This window comes from Lycorma delicatula, chromosome 3, assembly GCF_047948215.1.
Source record: "Lycorma delicatula isolate Av1 chromosome 3, ASM4794821v1, whole genome shotgun sequence".
Lineage (NCBI taxonomy): Eukaryota > Metazoa > Arthropoda > Insecta > Hemiptera > Fulgoridae > Lycorma > Lycorma delicatula.
Window position 1 is genome coordinate 174,202,666 of NC_134457.1, and position 21,765 is coordinate 174,224,430.

Here is a 21,765-nt window from a genome sequence, read left to right on the forward strand (position 1 = left end):
CAATAATAGGATGATGATTTGCATTGAATGAGTGCCGTACATAGACTCACACCTGTGACAATGCTATTTTTCTTGAGCGTTGAAAAATTATGTAAGTTTATATTTTCTAATTCTGTTGTCTTCAGATTTATCAATAAGTCTGAATGCTGCATTTATTTCATTAACATTTTCTACATTTATTTCATTAATATAAAGAGATTTCAGATGCCTATACATTTTGCTTATATACTGTAGTGGGCTATTCCTATACAGTATTTTACTATTGTTTAAATTTATTAAATATGTTCCTTCTAATACTTTAGTTATAGTTTCTTTATTATTTATAAATGTTAACTTTTCTTTTATGTGACATTATTGCTAAAAAATTATTGCCATTCTGATATCCATTTAATCATATCTTCTTTTACTCAAGTGATAAATATATATAATTATTTATACTACTATTTTCAATAATATATTTTTCACATTTCATTTCTTCACAAGTTATTAATTGAAATAAACACAAATATTTATTATGCATATCATTTTTTATTTATCATTCAACCCTATAACCTTTGATTCTCCTGACTTTAACAAATATTTTGCTTTTGGTATAACAGTTACATACTCTTAATCACTTTTGGTAGGGATGGATATCAACTTATATAAATTATAATTTGTTTCTTCTACTATTGGTAATTCAAGAAAACACATAATATTTTTACAAATCTTTTAACTAATTCTTAACACTTTCTCAAATTCTCTTATATGACTTAGTTTAAGTTCAAACGGTAATCAGTTATTTTAATATTTAGATATTTTCATTATTTCATTGAATAATTCTCTTGTGGATGTAATACTTGGATGTAGCGTTCCTAGCTTACAAAATGTTAAATTATTTTCTATATCTTGTACAAGGCTTAACACAATATTATATAATATTTAATTGGTTCAGAAAATCTTCTATTTTCTCTAATTTTACAAAATCATTTACATTTTTATTTATTAATGACAACTTATTTTCAGTTCGTTAAAATTATCTTCAATGACTCTTATTCTCTTATTAAATTTACTTATAATATCTACATTTACATTATACTAATTATTTATGTGATCAATTATATTATTTTGTTTACATTTTATTTCATCTAATATTATTTCATCATTAGCACCTATTACATTAACATTATTTAATACATGTCACATAGATCATTTTAATACAATTACATAACTATTATTCAGATTCTATTTCATAAAAACAACTTATTTAAATAATAACAATATATAAAATTATAATATGCATTCTGTTGTAAGAATGGGAAGGACCAGCAACAGGATTTAAGTAAGGATTAGTTTCTGTATTGGAAGGTTGGTTTTCTTGTAAAATTTTCTTAATTTTTCTAGGACGTTTCATATTTAATAGATGAATTTTATTTTTTGTATTATAATGTCTTCTTTCAATCTCCGCTGTGTTTCTTTCTTAATTAACGTAATTTTTTTCTTTATTATATATATTTATTTTTTGTTTTTGGACCGTTTTAACATGTACTTTTTGCAGAATCTCTGATAAATTTTCTGTATTAATATTCACTTTTTCTTGTATTTTCTGATTTGTTTTTTCATTTATTTCCCTTACATGTTCATATAATTTTTTTTTCCTTGTGCGTATTAACATAATCATTCATTATTTTATATTTATTTCTAATGAGTAGGGATTAATATAGCATTATAACTTCATAAGGGGTCAGCTTATTAACTGAATGAATACTACTATTATATGCAATAACTGCTTTTTTTACTCTAGGTTCTATATTTTCATATTTAAATTCTTCCCTATTATTAAATATTCTACAGTTCATTTAATGTGGAGTGAAATCTCTCACATACTTCATTCGATTGTGATGCTGTGTACTTGTAAAATGTATTTTTATTTTATTTAACTTCATTAATTCTCTAATTACATTATTATTAAATTCTGTACTGTTATCTGAAATAATTATTTCGGGAATTCCATGATGAGTAAAATAATTCAGTAATTTATCTGCTACTTCTGTTACTTGTGGATCTGAAATTAAATACATTTGAACATATGTTGAAAAGCTATCAATAATTGTTAAACATTTTTGTTTTTTAATTGAAACACTATTCATATGTAATACTTGTAGTGGTTTATTTGGCGTTAGAGTTAAATTCATTTCTAGTTCTAAGGGGGTCCTTTCATATTTCATTTTTAAACATATTTCACATTTATTAATACAATTCTATATTGTGCTTTTAAATTTGGAGCATGATATTTTCTTTTAATCTGTTGATATGTTTCGTCTATTGTATGATAATTCATTTTTCCTAGATGATAATTATTTATTATTTCTTGTAATTTACCATTATGTTTAATTAATTGTAGTTGACTACTTCTAAAATATTCGGCTATAACAGTTGTAAATATTTCATAAAAATCATCTTCAAAGTTCATGCTATATTTTACATTTGATATCTCCTTTGTTTTGTTAAAATCAATTGTATTAGCAACAAAATTATTTTCAGCTATTTTTACAGTAATTCTTGTCTTAGTATTTTCAAGTAATTTTTGTATTTTAACTTTCCTTGGATTAATTTTAACTAATATTACTTGATTTTAACTATAATTAACTGGATCTTTGATATTGGTATATTGGTTATATTACCTTCAAAATATGTCTGCACTGTTTGGTTATTATCTTCTTCTATTTGACATATTTCTTCTAACTGGTTTTCTACCTGTTGGGTTTCATTATCATATATATTTACTACCATTGACCGATCATCTAATTCTGGAAAATATAAACTATATGTTTCATTCACTAATTGATTAATTAATATTTAATATTATTTTATTAATTGAATACATGATAAAGCGTCAGCATTTTGATTTTTTATTCCTTTTTTATATGCTACTTCATAATAAAATTCTGTTAATTTTAGATGCCATCTCAGCAGTTTTGAACTTGGCTTCTTAAATTGGAAATAACCATTGTAGTGGTTTGTGATCAGTAAAAATTTTAAACTTCTTACCATGATGATACGGGTGAAAATATTTTGTCGCCCAAACTAACGCAAGTAATTCTTTTTCAATTGTCGAATAATTTTGTTCAGTCTCATTAAGGGGTCCTACTTGTGAATGCTGTTGGTAAATCTGCACCATTTTTATTTTGACATAATATTGCATCTACTGCTACATTACTAGCATTAGTCATAAGCTAAAATTCTTTATTTAAATCTGGGTATTGTAATAATGGTTCATTTGATAAAATATTTTTACCTAATTCAAAAAATTTTATATACTCTACATCTTCAATATTTACTTTAGAATTTTTCTTCAAACATTTGGTTATGATTTTTTATATTTGCGGAGTTTTTAATAAATCTTTGGTAATAACCTAATAATCCTTTTATTTCATTCATAGTTTTTGGTATTGGATATATTTTTATTGCCTCTACCTTTTTTGGGTCTGGCTAAATTCTGTCCAGTGTTATAATATGTTTAGGTATCCTACTTCTTTCCTTAAAAATTCGGTTTTGTCTAACTGTATTTTTAAATTTTCAAATCTGAGTCTATCAAATACTTCTTTTAATAATAATATATGCTTTTTAAGCTAGTAGATTATATAATAATATCTAAATAAACTAAACAAATTTTATTTTCTATTCTATGTAATACATTTTTCATAACTCTGAAATGTTGGTGGGCTATTTTTGTAATCCAAAGGGCATTCATAAAAATTTGTTATTTCCTGTGTCAATCAAAAATGTGGTTTTCTCTATACTATCTTGGTCCATTTCTCCTTTGTGAAATCCTGAGGCTAAATCTAATGTCATTAAAATATTGAGCCCTGCCTAATTTATCCAAAATATCCATTATATTTGGGAATGGAAATTTATCAATTAATTTAGCATTTAATCCCGTAGTCAACTACTAGTCTATATTTTTATTTGTCTGAGGCATCAAGTTTTTTTTCAGTACTATCGATATTGGTGAATTCCAGGGTGAATAGAAAGGTTGAATAATTTTTTGTTTTAACATATTAATTTGATTTTCTACTTCCTTACTAAATTTTTCTGGGTATCTATAATTATGAGTGTACATGGGTATTTCATTTCTCATGCTAATTTTTATGTTTAATTTGTTTAAATTGTTTCCATTTATATGAAAAATATGTGCATATTCTTTTATCAAATGAATTATTTTTTCTTTCTCCTTGCTGTTCATGTGATAAGATAAATTTCATTTGATTAATTAAATTAAAATTATTTCTAATATTTTTCTTAATATTTCTTATATTTTTTCCACTCTTACTAGTGTTTTCCTTATCTTTATTTGTATTATTATGATTATTTCTATTTTTATTACTGTTATTTCTCTTATTTTTCATAATTTTTAGCACCTAGTATTAATATTATCTATCATCATTTTATTAGCTTCCTTCTTCATTTTACTAATTAAATTAAAATTATTACTAATTCCTTTCGTATTTTTTTGGCAATATATGTTTATTCCTATAATATTTCTTCCTACCATATGTATTAATATTTGGCAACATTTTAATATTGTTTACATTTTTTATATTTGTATTTAATAACATCCTCTTTATTTTGCTTAATATACTTGTTATATTCAATTTCACTACTTTTATCATATTTATTATTAACATTATTATTATTATTATATTTCCTTTCCTATCTTTATTATTTTTATAATTATTACTTATATTTGGCAACTTATTTCTATCAATATTTTCTTTAGTATTACACTTTCTGTTGTTATTTTTGTTAATATTTAGAAACATTTTTTAACATCTGTTACTATATAATATTAATATTTGGCAACGTTTTACATTTATTATTATTATTTTTCTTCTTAACATATTAATTGGTATTATCATTATTATATATGGTACACACTTATAATTATTAAGGGTTCTACATATAGTGGCGTATTACATAATATTTTTCTATTTACAATTGTAGGATTCGTAGCTGTACAGTAATCTTCACCATCTTTGGCATTGACAATGCACTGAGGAATTTCTAGGCTGTCTAAGTTCCTATAATCTAATACTACTTGTCCATTTTTAATGTTATCCACAGGAAATTTTGTTACATTTGTACATGCTACCTAATATACAGTTTTACTATTATCAGCTATGTTTTCTGTCTCCACTTTACTCATATTAAAATATCATATTGGCTTTACAATATCTTTATATGTTAATTTATTATTTAAAAAAAGTTTAAATTAATCCTCATTTCCTTCAAATTATCTAACCTTAACAATAAGTCAAAATCTCTGTAGAAGTCGAGTATTTATTTCTCTTATATTGGTATTAATGTACTAAATTTTTCTTTGGAAGTGCCATGTGCTGTGGTCATTTCAAATGGCCCTTTACCTAAATATTTTTTATAATATTTATTTTGAATAACTGTTTTTACAAAAGACTTGGTACTTCCAGTATCAATTAAAATTCTAAACCAAATGCGTGAATCTACAATATAAGGTATTCATTTCTTTCTGCATGTAAATTCATGATTGCAAATTTATTCTGAGGCTTTTATCCTAAAAAATTACTGTAGTTAAATTTTTTATTATGTGTATTATTATTATTTCTTAATTAATTGTACTCATTTGTTTAGTAATATCATCTTAAGGTTCTTTTAATTTTTTTGTTTCTGGACGTATTCTTCCCAGTTGATATAGTTTTGGGTGTTTATTCGGAGGTTCTATTGAATTTCTTATATTTATACTCATTGCATTGGTGTCTCTTGCGCTCATTTAAATAAAGGTCATTGATTGAGGTTTTGGTATGGAGTTTTTTGGTAATAATTGAGCTGTGTGTGATTATAAGGTTTTTTGTTAAAAGGTAGTTTTTGGAAGTTTGGGGTTTTAGGAATATAACCTTGGTAATAATTAGGGCCACGATTCCCTAATGTCTGATATTTATAGTTGTTCAGATTTCAGATCAGAGCAGCTGCCTTTACAGTTTGATTACTATTATTGTTAACAAAATGATATACTTATTTATCTTAAATTGAAAATCATTAGTTAACATACTTGCCTCTTCTAGAGAATCAGGGTTTTTCGTTCTAATTAGCGATCCTAATGGTTCAGTTAAGCTTCTTAATTCTCTCTTATTGCTAGTTTTCTTACATATTCATTTAAAACATTTGCAGTTGCTGCCTCTTTATTTGTAAAATATGCATGTTTAACTATTTGCATATTAATTACTTTTGTATATGTTCATAAAGACTAAAAGATGTTTCACTATCCTCCTGTTTTAACTAAGCTAATTCCTAAATTTAATCTAAAACAAAATCTTTTGTCAAGATATCCATTTAATAATACCATCATCATTCCATTTATAACAATTTGATCCTATTACTAATTCTAATCCAGATGATTTTATTTTAGAGATAATTGTGGAAAACAAATATTCATTTTGAAAGTCATCTGGATTATTGGCAGCATAAAATTTTGCGACTAATTTGTCGCACAAAGAAATAAAATGATTTAAAATTAGCAGGTCACCTGAAAATTCGTGTACCATATCCAAATAATCTCTATTACTAGTACTGTGTGATTTTTAAATATTAATGTTAGTTATACTATGTACACAAAATACCGTATTTATTCGAGTACCCCCTGTCCTCGAATAAGCCCCACACCTTGATTTTCCGAACCGAAAATCTAAAAAAAAAATCAAGTATGTACCAGTATACAAAAATACAAAAATATTCAGAAAGTAAAGTATTTAATTCATTTATTTAAATTACATTATTAATATTACATTAATAATTAATTACCATAAGTACTAGTTTAGTTCAGAATCAGTAGGCCAGTAAAACGAAAAGAAAGTATCATGTTGAAAAGGATCATTTCAACACACTTTTTAATGTGGGATTTTATTTTTAATTAATCACTGTCACTGTCAATGTCTGCAGAAGAGTTACCGATAGTCTCCATGTTGCTTTGCCAAAGGTGATCGTCTTCACTACCATCAAGCTCATTAGATATTCCGCATTTTTTAAAACTTTTCCTCACTAATTCCGTGGAATTACCTTCTCAAGCATCTTTTATCCAAACACAAATCTGGTTAAAATCTGGGTGTTTGATTCTTCTTGTATGCATGAGAAAGAAATTTTCATCAGCCTTCCATTTACTATATAGTTGTTTTAATGTAGATTTGAACGTTTATTAATGAAGACATCTAGTGGTTGCAATAGAGATGTCAATGCGACTGGAATTATTACTTGGTCTGTCATACCCTTTTTTAAAATGTCTTTTACTTTATCAGTCGTATGCCCTCGATAACTATCCATTACTAGCATACGGGTATTTTTTTTATTAAGTAAATCTCCTGATCGCTTTTGCCATACACACCTGATCCAATCTAAAATTAAGGTTTCGTCCATCCAACCTGATTCCTGTGCTCTGATAATAATTCCATTTACCTGTACGGTAGGAAGAGTTTTTCTTTTAAAAACAATGTACAGAGGTAATTTTGATCCATCAGAAGTAATGCAAAACATAACATTACACCTTTGTTTTTCATTACCACCAGTGCGAATCGTAACACTTTTTTCACCTTTTTTGTTTACGGTTTTTCAAATGGCATTTCAAAATATACGGGGGTTTGATCAGCGTTTCCTATTTGAGAAGGCAAATAGCCTTTATCTTTTCTAAGATTTATTATGTATTTATGAAAATGTAATATTTTTTGTTCATAAGCGTCTGGAAGTCGTTGAGAAATGTTGTCTTTCGTCTTATTGACAAATCATTTCGTGCAAAAAATTGTTATCCATCCACGGCTTGCTTTAAAATCAACTTTATTCAATGATTAGCGATTTCACGAGCATATGATTGACACATTTCTGTCGTGACAGCATAACTGAATTTCCTTTTTTCCGTAACAGTCATACAATTTTTTTTCTATGTCTGCAAAAAAGCCCTTTTATTACCACACAAAGCCCTTTTATTACCAGTGCCTTTCACCAGAAGTTGTTTCTTCTTACGCCAATCTCGAATGCAGCTTTCATCTATGTCAAATTTTCTTCCTGCCACCCGATTTCTAATTTTTTCAGCCTCTTCTATAACGCGCAGTTTTTCATTTACTGTCAAAGATCGTAGATGCTGTCCTTTTGTACTCATTTTAATGCCATAATTAAAATAAATCACTGTATTAAACTTTACAAGAAGAACTAAACGGATAAAATGCACATAACCATCCACATATACAAACAGTACAATGACTATGGCGAATAGACAAGACGACAATGGGTAACTGATACTGTAACTGTAGTGTCATTAGAACTGGATGCAGCCTATACAGAATGAATCAATTTTATAAAAATACTGTAATTTCGTTCCTATCGATAATATGAACAGGATGTTAATAATTAAGGATGTATTCTGTATAAGCGGCATCCAATATTGATAAACGAAAGCCTAATGTAACTATATTTATGTGATTGAATTTAGATACTTCTAAGAAAACGTTTACTTTACATAAATTATCCTGGCTAAAGGCTATGTTTCAAGTAAGCCCCGCAGCCTTATTTTTTCGCTCCAGTTCCAAGAAAAAGATGTGGGGTACTCGAATAAATACAGTATATATATTTCACAAAAATTATCAGGATATTTCTTATATATTATTTAAATATTTTCCCCTACTTTTTTCATTACATATGTGCTGATTGGTTGCCTTTGATTGCTTGGGTTACCTTCGATTGACTGGTTGAGTTGCCTTCAGACAATAGTTGTACCTTTGATGAGTAGGTTGTTGATCAGGATTATATTCACTAATTCTGCCGACTGGAATAGCTTGTAGAGAAATAGCTTGTAGAGCTCTCTTCTACGTTGCTGAAGTTTGAAGATTGAATCAATCAGGTAGTCCTGTACTCTGCTGATTGCCGTCTTTGTTGTTGATTCTGTTGAATAGTATGCTGTTATTCTTGTCATCTGTTAACCTCTTAAATGATTTGATTATCGAAGAAATTATGTAATTAATTTCCTGAGATGACCATTTAGTTCACCTAGTTAATGGTTTGAAAAACAAAGTTCGATTATATTCTCTAACCGTCCTCAGAGTCCTACCAACTGTGCTAGTTATGTTTTTACACAACGAATGAGTGTTTTTAAAAATAATCTTTATTTTTAATAAACACTTAATATTATACAATTTTCTTTATTATATCCGCAAATACTAATTGTGTAACTTAATGCAAGTTATGCATACATGTTCACTTTACAATAATAGGATGATGATATGCATCGAATGAGTGCCATACATGGACTTTTAATTTACATGTTCATTATAACTAAGCGAGTTCAGGTCTAACTAATTATTATTACGATTAACAAAGAGTGCAGCTACATTGCATTTCATCACACTGTGGATTTTTTAGTATTGTAGTGATAATGCAACACATGACCTATGGAATGCAATGTGTTAGGATTTTACTGTAACATAATTTATTTATATTCCATTTATAGATCAATAACATTGTTTATAATTTTAATGATCATAAAAAGCAATTTGTTATGTGTACTGTCTAATAATATGTGTGCATGTACATACATATATGCACATGTATGTGGGTTAAATCATTTCTAGTAAATATAATTTACAATAAGACACATCGTAATTTTTGGAAATGTTCACTGTCTTATCCATTGCACTAGTTTAATTAAAAATATGATTTATCATATAGATTACAATTTACAGTTAAATCTTACTTTATCTTGTGGAGTTTGAATCAGTATGTTTTAAATCACATAGTACATTGTTTTTTCATATTAATTTTTAATAAATATGAAACTCAAAAGGAAATGCTTTGAAATTTGCTCTGTAAAACACATTTTTGTCAGTAAAAGGCATTGTACAACAGCCATAGACTCTGGTGATTAAGTAACTTTCCATTATGCGTTCATTTTTGCTATCACACTATCCTTTTTAGTCTGAATTTAATGTAAAGTGCATCAAATGAATTTATATCATTGTGCATGAATTGTTTTCATTGCATAAATTTCTCTTAGTTATATTGTTTTAAACACATTTAAATTTATGCTTTTATTTTTATCATAATTTATAATTTATATATTCATTGAAATTAATCAGTTACATAAAAAGAGATACATAAAAGATAATAAAATAAAAGTGTAACAGAAAAAAAAACCGTGACTTTTTCAAGGCTTTAAATTAACCGAAGTATAAGTAATCTGAAATGAATACAATAGTTTTTTATTACGTTTGTTAACTGTGCATATTGTAAGTAAATGTACAATTATTTTAAAATATTTCTTTTTATGTTAATTTATTTCAATAAAAGTATTATTTTAAACACCTATAATGTTTTTTTTTACATTTTTTATTACTTAGTAAAACTAATATCAGTATTTTTTGTATTACTGTAAATGAAATAGCCATTTATAGAAAGGACATTTAAAATCAATCAAAAGTTGTTTTATCAAAGATTAATGAATATATGAAAGGAGCAGAACCACCTTACAAAATTTTTTAAAGTCAAGCAAAGAAGAAGGCTACCTGAAGAGAGGTTATGGAAAGATGGAAGTGGTATTGCCTGGAATTGTTCCAGGGGATTGGTGGAGATGAGTTTGTCAAAGAAAATTCTTTGGATTTGATCAGCTAGTTCTTTTGTTTGATTATCTTTGGTTTAATTTTAATCAGCTACTTTTAACCGAGTTGATACATTTAAATAGTTCAGGGCAACTCTTACATTTAGTGATAAAAATCAGTGAAGAGACAGAAAACAGGTTCTCTACTGTTGGAGGGTTATTCTGTGCCAATAGGAAAGATTTTATCAGTAATAATCGTATAAGTGTTTGTTTAAAAATATTTCTGTATAAAATGATTTTCATGCTGATACTGAAGCAGTAGTCAGAACGTTGACTTAGAAGACTTCCAACAACCTGTAAATCTTGATATGTTGAAGCAGCAGTTTTAAATTCAGAGAATTTGTTGATAAAAAGCAAAAGATCTGGTTAGGATCTCAAATACAATATCTGAAAACATTGTCTGAGATAATGCTGTAATGATTTGTTTCAAAGGAAGATTCCAAACATAGATTACTGTGAAGAGTGTTTGAGATTATATATGAAGGAAAGGAAATTAGGAGTCTGGGTTGATAGTATGAGGGGAACTGGTGAAGGGAGGAAGAAGAGTCGGTACTTCAGTGGGACAGTGTGTTTGTAATAATAATGTTTTATTATTTTATTAGATTTGTCTTTGCCTTCTACTAATTGACTGAAATGCACTGTTTACATTTTGTTAATCAAGAGTTTACATGTTTGCAGCATGAGTAGTACTAGTACTGGTGGTACATCAATTGCTTTACATCTTGCTCATCCATTTCATATTGTAACCAGTCAGAGTTCTTTGAATTGAGATAATATATATAGGAATGTAAACTAAACATAACTGATCCTTATAAATGATGTTATATTAGAAAAAATTTATTTTCAGCAGTGTAACATCAGTTTTATTTGCTTGATTTTTCTTTTTTTTGTAACACATCTTTTTTCATAACTATTTATTGTAAAGCATTGCATATGACAAAGATTTCACTCTTTAAATAACAGTTGATCAAACCCTTCTTAAAAATATAAACATGTTTAAAAAAAATTATATACTTCAAGAAAAATATAAATTTACAGTAATCACAGCTGCCTAAAAGTCAGTGTATCTGAAACATTGTTACAAGATAACACAAAAATGTATAAGTAGTATAGAAGTATGTCCAGAATGATACTTTTATATCTGCATGACCATTTGTTGGATATGGTTAAACTTCAAATCGTTAGAGAATTTGAACCCACAGTTTTGTGGATCTATGATAAATGATTATCTTACTGACTGATTATTTATTTGTATTACTTATTGTAAAGGAAAAGAATGGAATCTTAAGGCCTAAATTTACTATAAAATGAAGAAATTTTTCCCTAGATATTGAGATTATCTTGTGACAATTTCAGTATAAAACAAACAAATGTATTTTAGATATCTAGTATGTACACAAAGTTAAATTGGTCTTAAATGGAAGTTGCGTTATTATTTTTTAAATTGTATAAATAGGAAATTTTTATTGGCCACAATTGAATGTGAACTTGTAAAATAAGTTTGTCAGTAAATAAATTACAGTTTTCTGATTTTTAAAAAAAGTGTGTTTGTGATTTTGTGTGATAACAAAAATGTATTAATTAAGATAGATTTAGAGTACAAAATATGAATCTATGAGAGAGAAATAAATTCTAGTAAAGAGGATTATATTATATGTATCAGATCCAATTCAATTTAAATAAATTGGAAAATTAAACTAAATTTAGATAAATCGGTGAGGTTCATATAAAACATGACTGTCAGTAGTAATTACAAATTGAAATTAAATTTGGCTACATTGAACAATGTTTACATATAGCATGTTGGAATATTAAATAGAATGAACTGTACTGGTTTTGTTTAATACTTTTTGATATTGATTTAGTTCATATATATATATATATATACAGAAACACACATATATACACAAATATGTTCATTTATTTCTATTAATTAATGAATAATTTATTTGGCATAAATTTGTATTACAGAAATAAATTTACAAGAGAAGATAAATAAAAATGAAACATCTCTTCAATATTAAGTTTTTTCCATTATTGAAGTAAACAAAAACAAATTAGCTATTTTTATAATATAATTGTTTCATGTTGGCTGCAAAACACAAAAAATAAATATATTGCAAGAATAAATATTAAATATATAGTAAATGCAAGAATATTAGTTTTCTGTTTCAGTCTTCGTAGTTATTTGAATCCATTTGTGGTTATGCAGAAAAAGTAGTGGCTTTCTCAACTTTTAAGATCATAGAGTATGGTACTGAATTCCCTAATTTTCATTAAATGCTATTAATACTTGTTTCAAATTACATTAAATAAAAACTTAAATGCTTAAAGTATTAGAAGATTTCTTGATCATAGTATACCTTGAGGATCCTAATATATATTGAAGATTTTGAGTTTCAAACTTGAAACAGAATTAATTTTTTGTTATTATAAAAATAATTATATAGTTATAATTTATATTATTATTATTATATTATTTTGTTATTATAGAAATAATTATTTGATGCAAATATGACTTATCAGTGATAACAGTCATCAGTGACTTAAATAAAACTAGATGTTCATAAATAATTAGACAATAAACACCAAACATTGGATAACAAATATCAAAACAGGTAATTTGATACTAGTAACATGATACTAGACTACTTTCACTGCACACATAGTATTTTGTAAGGGGACTCACATAAGCAAAATGCTAAATTAAGTTTGTCATCCCATTATCAGAGAGAAATCACAATAATCTTTTGATGTATTTCTTCCAGTTGAATGAACCCTTCATATCTGAACTCAGGTTAAATTGTTGACAAATAGTCCTGAACATTGGGCAATCTAGGAGAAAGTGGTTTACGAACCATTTTACATTGCACGCTTCACAGTTCTGCTGAGGAGAGCTAAAAAGGTGGATGTGGGTTAGCTTTGTACACCCAGTCCTCAGTTACATCAGGAAAACTTGGTCTTCTGTAGTTTGGGATAAAAGGTTTCTTGGATGCCATGTAAGGCCATAGGAGGACTCAGCAGCTAGAATTTATTTCATTGAATACATAGTTTGAGACGGACCTACTTTTGTGAAGTGGCTGTCACAGGTCAATTCCAACTGGAAGTCATTTGTTATCACTCTCTTGTCATCCTCATTCCCGAGGATCCCCCAATGGCCTGGGACCCATACAAATATCATTGTCTTGTTTACTCTTGAGAGGGTGTCAATTAATTTGAATGATGGGTTCAGATCGTCTGCAGTTCAAGCTTCCTAGAGTCACTCATCAGTAAGCTGTCATCACTATGGGCCTCAATAACTTAAGGCAGAGTAAATTGTGTTGATCTCACAAAAGAACACAAAGAAATGTGCTAAAGTTATACAGTGTCCCCAAAGAAATGGAGAAACTTTCAGGACTTGTTCTACTGATGAAAATAATGAAAAAAGTTCGTGTAAACATATTTCTGGAAACGCTTTGTTTTTCAGTCATGGCTAGTGAACAATTTCGCCCGGATTTCAGCATTTCTAATAAAAAGAAACCTACTGTTATTTTTGGGACACAAATTAAGGAGTAAAGATGTTGGTTGCTTGTGTGATTTGAGCTACAAAATAGAATAAAACAGGTCCTAGAACTGTAACTAGTAATTTTTACTTCCTTGTACGAAGTAAAGGAATTATTGTGTTGAAGAAAAATTTCGGTTTTCAGATTTCAACGGAAATATCGATTTTTACTAGTTTCGGCGTGGCGTATGTAAGTATGTATCTCGCGTAACTCAAAAACGATTAGCCGTAGGATGTTGAAATTTTTGATTTACGACTGTTGTAACATCTAGTTGTGCACCTCCCCTTTTGATTATTGCAATCGACTGGACCAAAAGTATCCAAAAAAGCCCAAAATCTGAACTTAGAACTTTTTCATAACTGCAGTAATAAGCCCTCATTAAGAGCTTTTCAACGATGTATCATATGTGGCACTTATTTTCATTGGTTCCAGAGTTATAGCTAAATAAAATTTTAATTAATGAAATATTTGGATCTTACTACGGGAACGCACATCGGTTGGAATCTGACTTCATCAACTTTTTTTTTAAATTTAAATACAGTCAAAATTCCTGTAACTCGAAAATTTCTACAACTCGAAATTTATTCTAATTCCCGGCCGTATTGTATTACGTTATACGGAAATATAATTCCTTTAACTCGAACAAAAATCCTACAAGTCGAAGTAAAAAATTTGATTAGTTTATTTAAAAAAATAAAAAACCCTAGGCCTATAATACTGATCCTAATTTAAAATCAGAAATATGAAACAAGCATGAATCACTTCCGTTACTATGCGATAACAAAAAAGGAAGAATCACCTTGTAGTAAAGAAGGAAGCGAAATCTTATACTCAGACGTCAGTATTCACCGGAACTCGTTTGTCGTAAAAAGTGTCGGTCAATGTGTCTTTATAACCGTCTTAGCTCGTATGCATAGTTTGGGTTTGTTACTGTAAACAAGGGTGCTCTTATTCTGTTTTAGAGAGGTTTAAAAACAGTCGCGATCAAAATTTACCTATCAGTGGACCAAATTTACATGAAAATGCCGAGTACTTTGCGAGACAATTCAACTGTACGGATTTCAAAGCTAGTGTGGGTTGGCTTAGTAAGTTTAGATAGGTATGGAATAATTTTTAAAATGTTTGCGGTGAAAGTGCCAGTATAAGTGAGAAGTTTGTAATACGTGGATAAACAGTACGAATCGGACATTTTTAACACTGACGAAACGGACCGTTTTACAAATGTTAATTGTTAAAGGTGTGAACATGTCGGTAACAGAAAACTTGAAACCTCTCTTAATTGGTAAATCGAAAAATCCAAGTCGTTTCGCTAACGTTAAATCTTTGCTAATCAGTACGAAGCCAATAGAAAAGGTGGGTTACTAGTGAAATCTTCGAAAAATGTTTATTCTAATCGGATCATTATTATTTAAAAAATAGAAATGTTTTATTTATTGACAACTGCACGGTACATCCAAAATAGTTTCCTCAGGAATTGTTATCGATAAAATGCGCTTTTTTCCACCAAATGCTACCTCTAAACTACAACCAATGGATCAGGGCATTATACAAAATTTTAAGGAAATGTACAGGAAAAGGATTATAATGAAAACGTTTCCAGAAATTAATTTTCATTGTCTGTGGGAAGTTAAAAAATCTTGGAATGATGTGACTGAGCTTAACAATTTTTAACTGTTTTAAAAAAGCTGGATTTAAAAACCCACAACCCGTTATTTTGTCGGAATGAGAACAAACTAGCAGTGAAAACCTTTGTTATAGCAGCAATAATGGTGATGATGATGATAATGAATGGGAATCAGTTACCGATGTTTTGCAAGTACCCAGCGACGTAATTTTTGGGATTATGTTTCTATAGACGAAGATTTGGAAGTGACCGAATACCCTAGTGACGAAGATATTGTATTCAATACGATTTAACGCAAAGGCAAATGAGAATGACGCCATAGAGATTGATTGGGATAACGACAATGATGAACTACCCTGCGTACCGCCCACAACTTTATTGAGAGTTACGGATAACGTTGATTCTGTTCGACGATTCGTTGAGTCAAAATATGATGTACCAGAATCTGTTTTTTCCGCGGTGGCAGATATAGAAAAATGATTGACTACACTGCGTCAGAATAAACGTCAGACAACTACCAACAATTTTTTTAATAGATTTTAATTAAATTCAGTTTTTTTTAAGAAAGAGCCAATTATTATTCATTTTTTTCTTTTATTTTTTATAATTTTAATATTGTTTTTATTTTATTTGAAAAAACTTTTAAAAACATAATCCTTGAATGTAAAACTGAACTGTGTTTTATATACAACAATGATATGTTGTATTCATATTAAGTTATAGCCTTATGTATTTTTTATTCATTAACGATTTTTGTACATTAAACTGATTATCAGTGAGAAAAAATGTGATTAATGTATAGTGTTTTGGTGTGTATTTATTAGTCTACATTTTGTTTAGTGTCTTCCGCGGAAATGAATATTCTGAACAATATTTCTTTCTGTATAAGAACATTATACAGAATATAATAAATAATATATACTACGATCATAATAATATCTCATATAATATCTTATTATATTCATAATATATATTATGAAGAATATTATATTATTTTTGTTAAGTTAATACTTATATATACTTATTAAACCAGCAATACGTACTGGTGTACTGTACTTATAATGCTGAATCAAGTCAGGTAATAATATTGCTGTGATTTAATAAAAACGCTGTATATGGAAAAACGCAATACTTTCTTAAATAGTGTTGTACATTTTACGCGAGTGATTTTTACGATGGGTAATAGTTAATAACATGTATGTTTCTCTAACTCGAATTTCCGTGAGTCGAAGTTTTTTGTTCCCTTGAATATTCGAGTTTTAGGAATTCTACTGTATATTGATTTATTAATTTATGATAGTAAAAAAAAATTTACAATAAATAATAACAATAAAAAAAAAAAATAGAAAAAATTTCAGAAGTTATTAATGAAATAAAATTTTATGTACTTTCATGTGTATATGTAATTTAAATAGGCGTACAAGGAAGTCGTGTGGTGTCCACATCAGATATTTAAGATATCCGACGTAGAAACACAAAATTCGGTGTCGAAAGTAAGTTTTTTTTAGATTTGTAGTAAAATAGTTTGTTAAATGATTAATAAATGTGGTAGATTTGGTAACAAAACTTATAGAGAATTTAATTATGAGAAAATTAATGTAAATACAGCCAATAAAAGGTAAATAAAAACTTAAAAATAGGTTTTTTATTGAAGTAAATCAGAAAAACAGACAGAAAATCGTATTATTTTTTCTGTACCTAATAAACATTATTCTTGATATAGCAAAACAAAAAAATAAAGTACATGAAATGATAAATGGTAACAGAATAACAGACGTCAGTTACAGTAATTGTTCGAAATTTCCTTCTTCACAGTGTACACAGCACTCTGCCCGATGTAAAATGTTTCTGGTGGCTTTCCGGGTCATTTCAGGATCATTTCGTATAAATTCAATAGCGTTTCATATTTTAATGAATAACTCCTCTTCACTATGAACTTTTTGTTAGTTTACTATCCTTTTCATATGACCCCAAATGAAGTAATCTAAAGGCGTTAAATCGGGTGATTGCGGTGGCCAATTGATTGGTCCACCACGTCCAATCCAGTTAAAGAAATTAGAATTCAAGTGATTTCTAGCTATTAAAGAAAAATGTGGCGTTGCATCGTCATGCTGGAAAATCATTTGCAATCTAATTTATAAAGGTGCATCCCCCAAAAGAGCTGGCCAATTATTTTTCAAGAATTGATCGTACGCATCTCCCGTAAGTTTATCATTGAAAACAAACGATCCTAGAATTTTTTTCATAAATAATACCACAGCAAACATTAATGTGAAATCTATATCGGAAACTAGTTTCCACAGTACCATGAGGATTTTCTTCGCTCCATAAATGACTATTTTTAGAATTGAGGATTCCGTTTCTCGTAAAAGTAGCTTCATCAGTAAATAAAATTGAATTTATCATATCAGCGTTTGTCTAGAAGCCAATGAAAGAAGTTTAACCGCTGGAGGTAATGTATTTGCTGCAAATTTTGAATCTTTTGCAAGGGGAAAGGATAAAGATTTTCTTTCTGTAGGCTGCTCCACACTTTGTTTTTTGATAAACCAGTGTGACATGAGATTAATTCACCTTATACTAGTGCCTAGGATATGTTGAATATGCTAATCACACGATGTTCATCATTAACATGATGACTAGGCGTTCAACAGAAAACGAACATGTTGGAAATAATCGTTTCGTTCGTAAATGCTGATATACTGAAAAACATTTTTTCGTATTTGGAATCCGCCTTTCAAGAAATTTCTCCTGATATTCACCTCGAGCAGTTTAAGAATTTCCGTTACAAAATCTATAAACAAAAATTACATTGGCACATTCCTCGTTCAAAAATTGTAACGGCATTTTACACAACGACATAACACTACACTTCCTTATCTGTATGATAATTTATGACAGATTTAAACAAAATACCCAGTTTTCATTGTTGAACAGATGTTGTATTGCCAAACGACACAATAATTAAAAAAAAATATATATATATATATTTCTAAAGTAATGTACATTTCAATTTAGTTTTTTATGAAATTATTGTACCTTCAACAAAACAAAACAAACCGAACAACAAAACAAATTTTAAACCTTCTGCAAGCGGAAAGGATATCTTCCGTAGGATGCGCTACGCTTTGTTTTTCGACAAACCAGTGCGACATGAAATTCGCCTGATACTAGTGACTGCGCTACGCTGAATTTGTTGAATTATACGATGTTCATCATTAACACGATGATTTATTTAGCGTTCAACAGAAAACGAATACGTTTGAAATGATCCTTCTGTTCGCAAATGCTGCCACACCGAAGAATGTTTATTAGATACAGGAAGAATAATACGATTTTGTATTTATTTTTCGTCTATTTTGCTTCAATATAAAACCGATTTTTAAAAAGTTTTTATTTACTTTTTATGGCTGTATTTACATTAATTTTCTTACAATTAAATTCTCTGTAAGTTTTGTTACCAAATCTCCCACTTTTTTTTAGCCATTTAACAAAGCCACTGTACTACAATCTTAAAAAAAATTGTTTTTCTACTCCAAATTTTGTGTTTTACGTCAGATATTTTAAAAATTGCTGGAGTTACAGTTTTGGGACCTGTCTTATTCTATTTCCCAGCTCAAATTACATAAGCAACCGCCAACTTTACTCCTTACTTTTGGGTACCAAAAATAATAGTAGGGCTTCTTTTTATTAAAAGAGCTGAAATCCGGATCAAATCTTTCGCTAGCCGTAACTCGAAAACAAAGCATTTCCAGAAATATTTTATATGAACGTTTTTCATTATCACCAGTAGAAGTAAACTGAAAGTTTCTGCGTTTCTTCTTGGTACAGTCTGTGTATTATCTCGTTACCAGGGAGTATTATTGAACCTACCGGGTTGATTTAATGGTGAACGCGTCTTCACAAACAGCTGATTTCGAAGTCGAGAGTTCCAACGTTCAAATCTTAGTAAAGGCAGTTACTTTTATACGGATTTGAATAGTAGATCTTTGTTACCGGTGTTCTTTGGTGGTTGGGTTTCAATTAACCACACATCTCAGAAATGGTCTACCTGAGACTGTACAAGACTACACTTCACTTACATTCATATATATCATCCTCTGAAATAATACCTGACGGTGATTCCGGGAAACTAATCAAGAAAAAAGAAAGGAAGTATTATTGAACAGCCAAAACCGTCGGCCAAGACAGAGCCGTCTGCGTAGGTGTATGTGTAAGCGTTGTATTTCTTAGTCTTCTTGATAAATTGGTTCCTAGCAGCTCGGTAGTGCGGGTCCCATTTGCGTCTTCCAGACGATAAATATTCAATCTTTAGAGATGTACGCAGCCAAGGAGCGCCGCATTCTAGTTCCTTTCCGAGAATCCTTGGAACAGGTGGAGCAGACAGACCTAGTTACTGTTAATAGTGAAGCAGTCTGAGATTAAAAGGTTGTTGTTAGGTCTTCTTCCCATCAAATTTTTGAATACGAGTGGGTCTGGTCGCCTACCTGAAGCAGTCGGAGAAACAGGACCTGCTGATTTCGTACTTGATAACCTGGTATTTCCTCCTATAATGTAATTGGAGTTCATTGGATTCTGTTAATATATTTGGTTTAGAGCTTGTGGCAAATGCTCCTATGGATACTTGAGTGCTGTTCCTTTCCACGTCGAGCCGTCCGGTGCTGCGATCTAGTGGCTGCTAGCGCTCACCGGAAAGTGAAGCGTACTAGCATTCTACGTTAGAATCCCGTCGCATTTTTCATTTTGTTCGGATGGACAATCAAGTGTTACTCATATTTATTAGTATTCGGCGATCAAATCTGATCCAAGGCGGTCACGTTCTACTCTTAGTCCGGATGGACCCTATTCTTTGTTCGGATGAACGTTAGCTTTAATGTTTTATTTAATTTTATATTTTTTATTTTATATGTCATGTTATACAAGATGACAATTCATTAAACCAATATTCAACAAGCAGCAAGGCGTTTGTCTTCATTCATCACCTGTGAACATATACAGTCCAACCTCACTTTAAAATCTACCACGTGCAATTATTGGTGTAATAAGCCCATAACAGTTTATCTCTCACAGAGTCGAAGAGGGTAGATCTATATTCCAGCTTTGACAAAACTATGCTTGTGTGTTAGGATGATGGATTTGTCAGCACCTCAGTTGCAGAATGATATGAATTTAAAAGACGTTAATTCTCCTTAGACATTCAGCCTTAATGTATGAAATGTGGCTCGACCTAACCAGCTTTCCATAAAAAATCACACGTAGGAGTTAATCTTGTCTGTTTCCTTTATCTCATCTTCACCTAAGTATAGTTTGACTATGTTCTTGTATCCATCTAGCTGTATAGAGAAACAATAAATCTTGACTGTTACTGACAGTTTGCCAAGCCACTACTATGTGGCCGTCTTTGCACTAAGTTCAGCAGATTCTGCATTGTTTCCCTAGTAGTTTCAATTTTCTTGCTTCGACTGATGATAATGATGTCATCAATGAAGATAATTTTTCTCACCAGCGGAGTGATCATATCTGCTTCCCCATTTATAGTCACCAAGAAGAGCACCACACTGATAACAGATCCCTGAGGGACTCCATTTTTAATTTTAAAGACATTTGAAAGTACTCCATTTGCCCTAACATGGATCATCTATTTGCTCAGGAAATTAACCACAAAGTTCAACATATTCCCATCAACGCCGTTCTGTAGTAAGATAAGGATTATCATTATCCACTCTTTGCAAACCATCTCAAAAGCCTTTTCAATGTTTAAGGTAGTGCAAGGAGGTGCTTCTTAGAGGTGATTGCCTCATAAACATCTGTAAGTATAGATACAAGGTGATCCATGGTAGATCTCTTTTCTCTGAACCCAAATTGGTATGGAGAGAAGAACTTAATTCCTTCCAGATGTCATTTCAGTCTGTTATTTATCATCTTTTTCATCACCTTGCAAAGGGTTTGTGTTAAGG

At 29.4% G+C, this 21,765-nt stretch overlaps 1 protein-coding gene across 3 annotated transcripts in view; it reads left to right on the forward strand.

Annotated features, from left to right (window-relative positions):
• LOC142322233 (facilitated trehalose transporter Tret1-like) overlaps nt 1-21,765 on the forward strand; it is a 56,087-nt gene continuing 34,322 nt past the window's right edge. The window contains exon 1 of one of the 3 annotated variants that reach the window (XM_075361071.1): nt 1-91. In XM_075361071.1, the coding sequence (XP_075217186.1) occupies nt 28-91 (64 nt within the window). In that variant the 5' untranslated portion in view covers nt 1-27. Of the gene's footprint in view, nt 92-13,142; nt 13,264-21,765 lie in introns of those variants that run through there. The other 2 variants (XM_075361072.1, XM_075361073.1) reach the window with 2 other exon arrangements.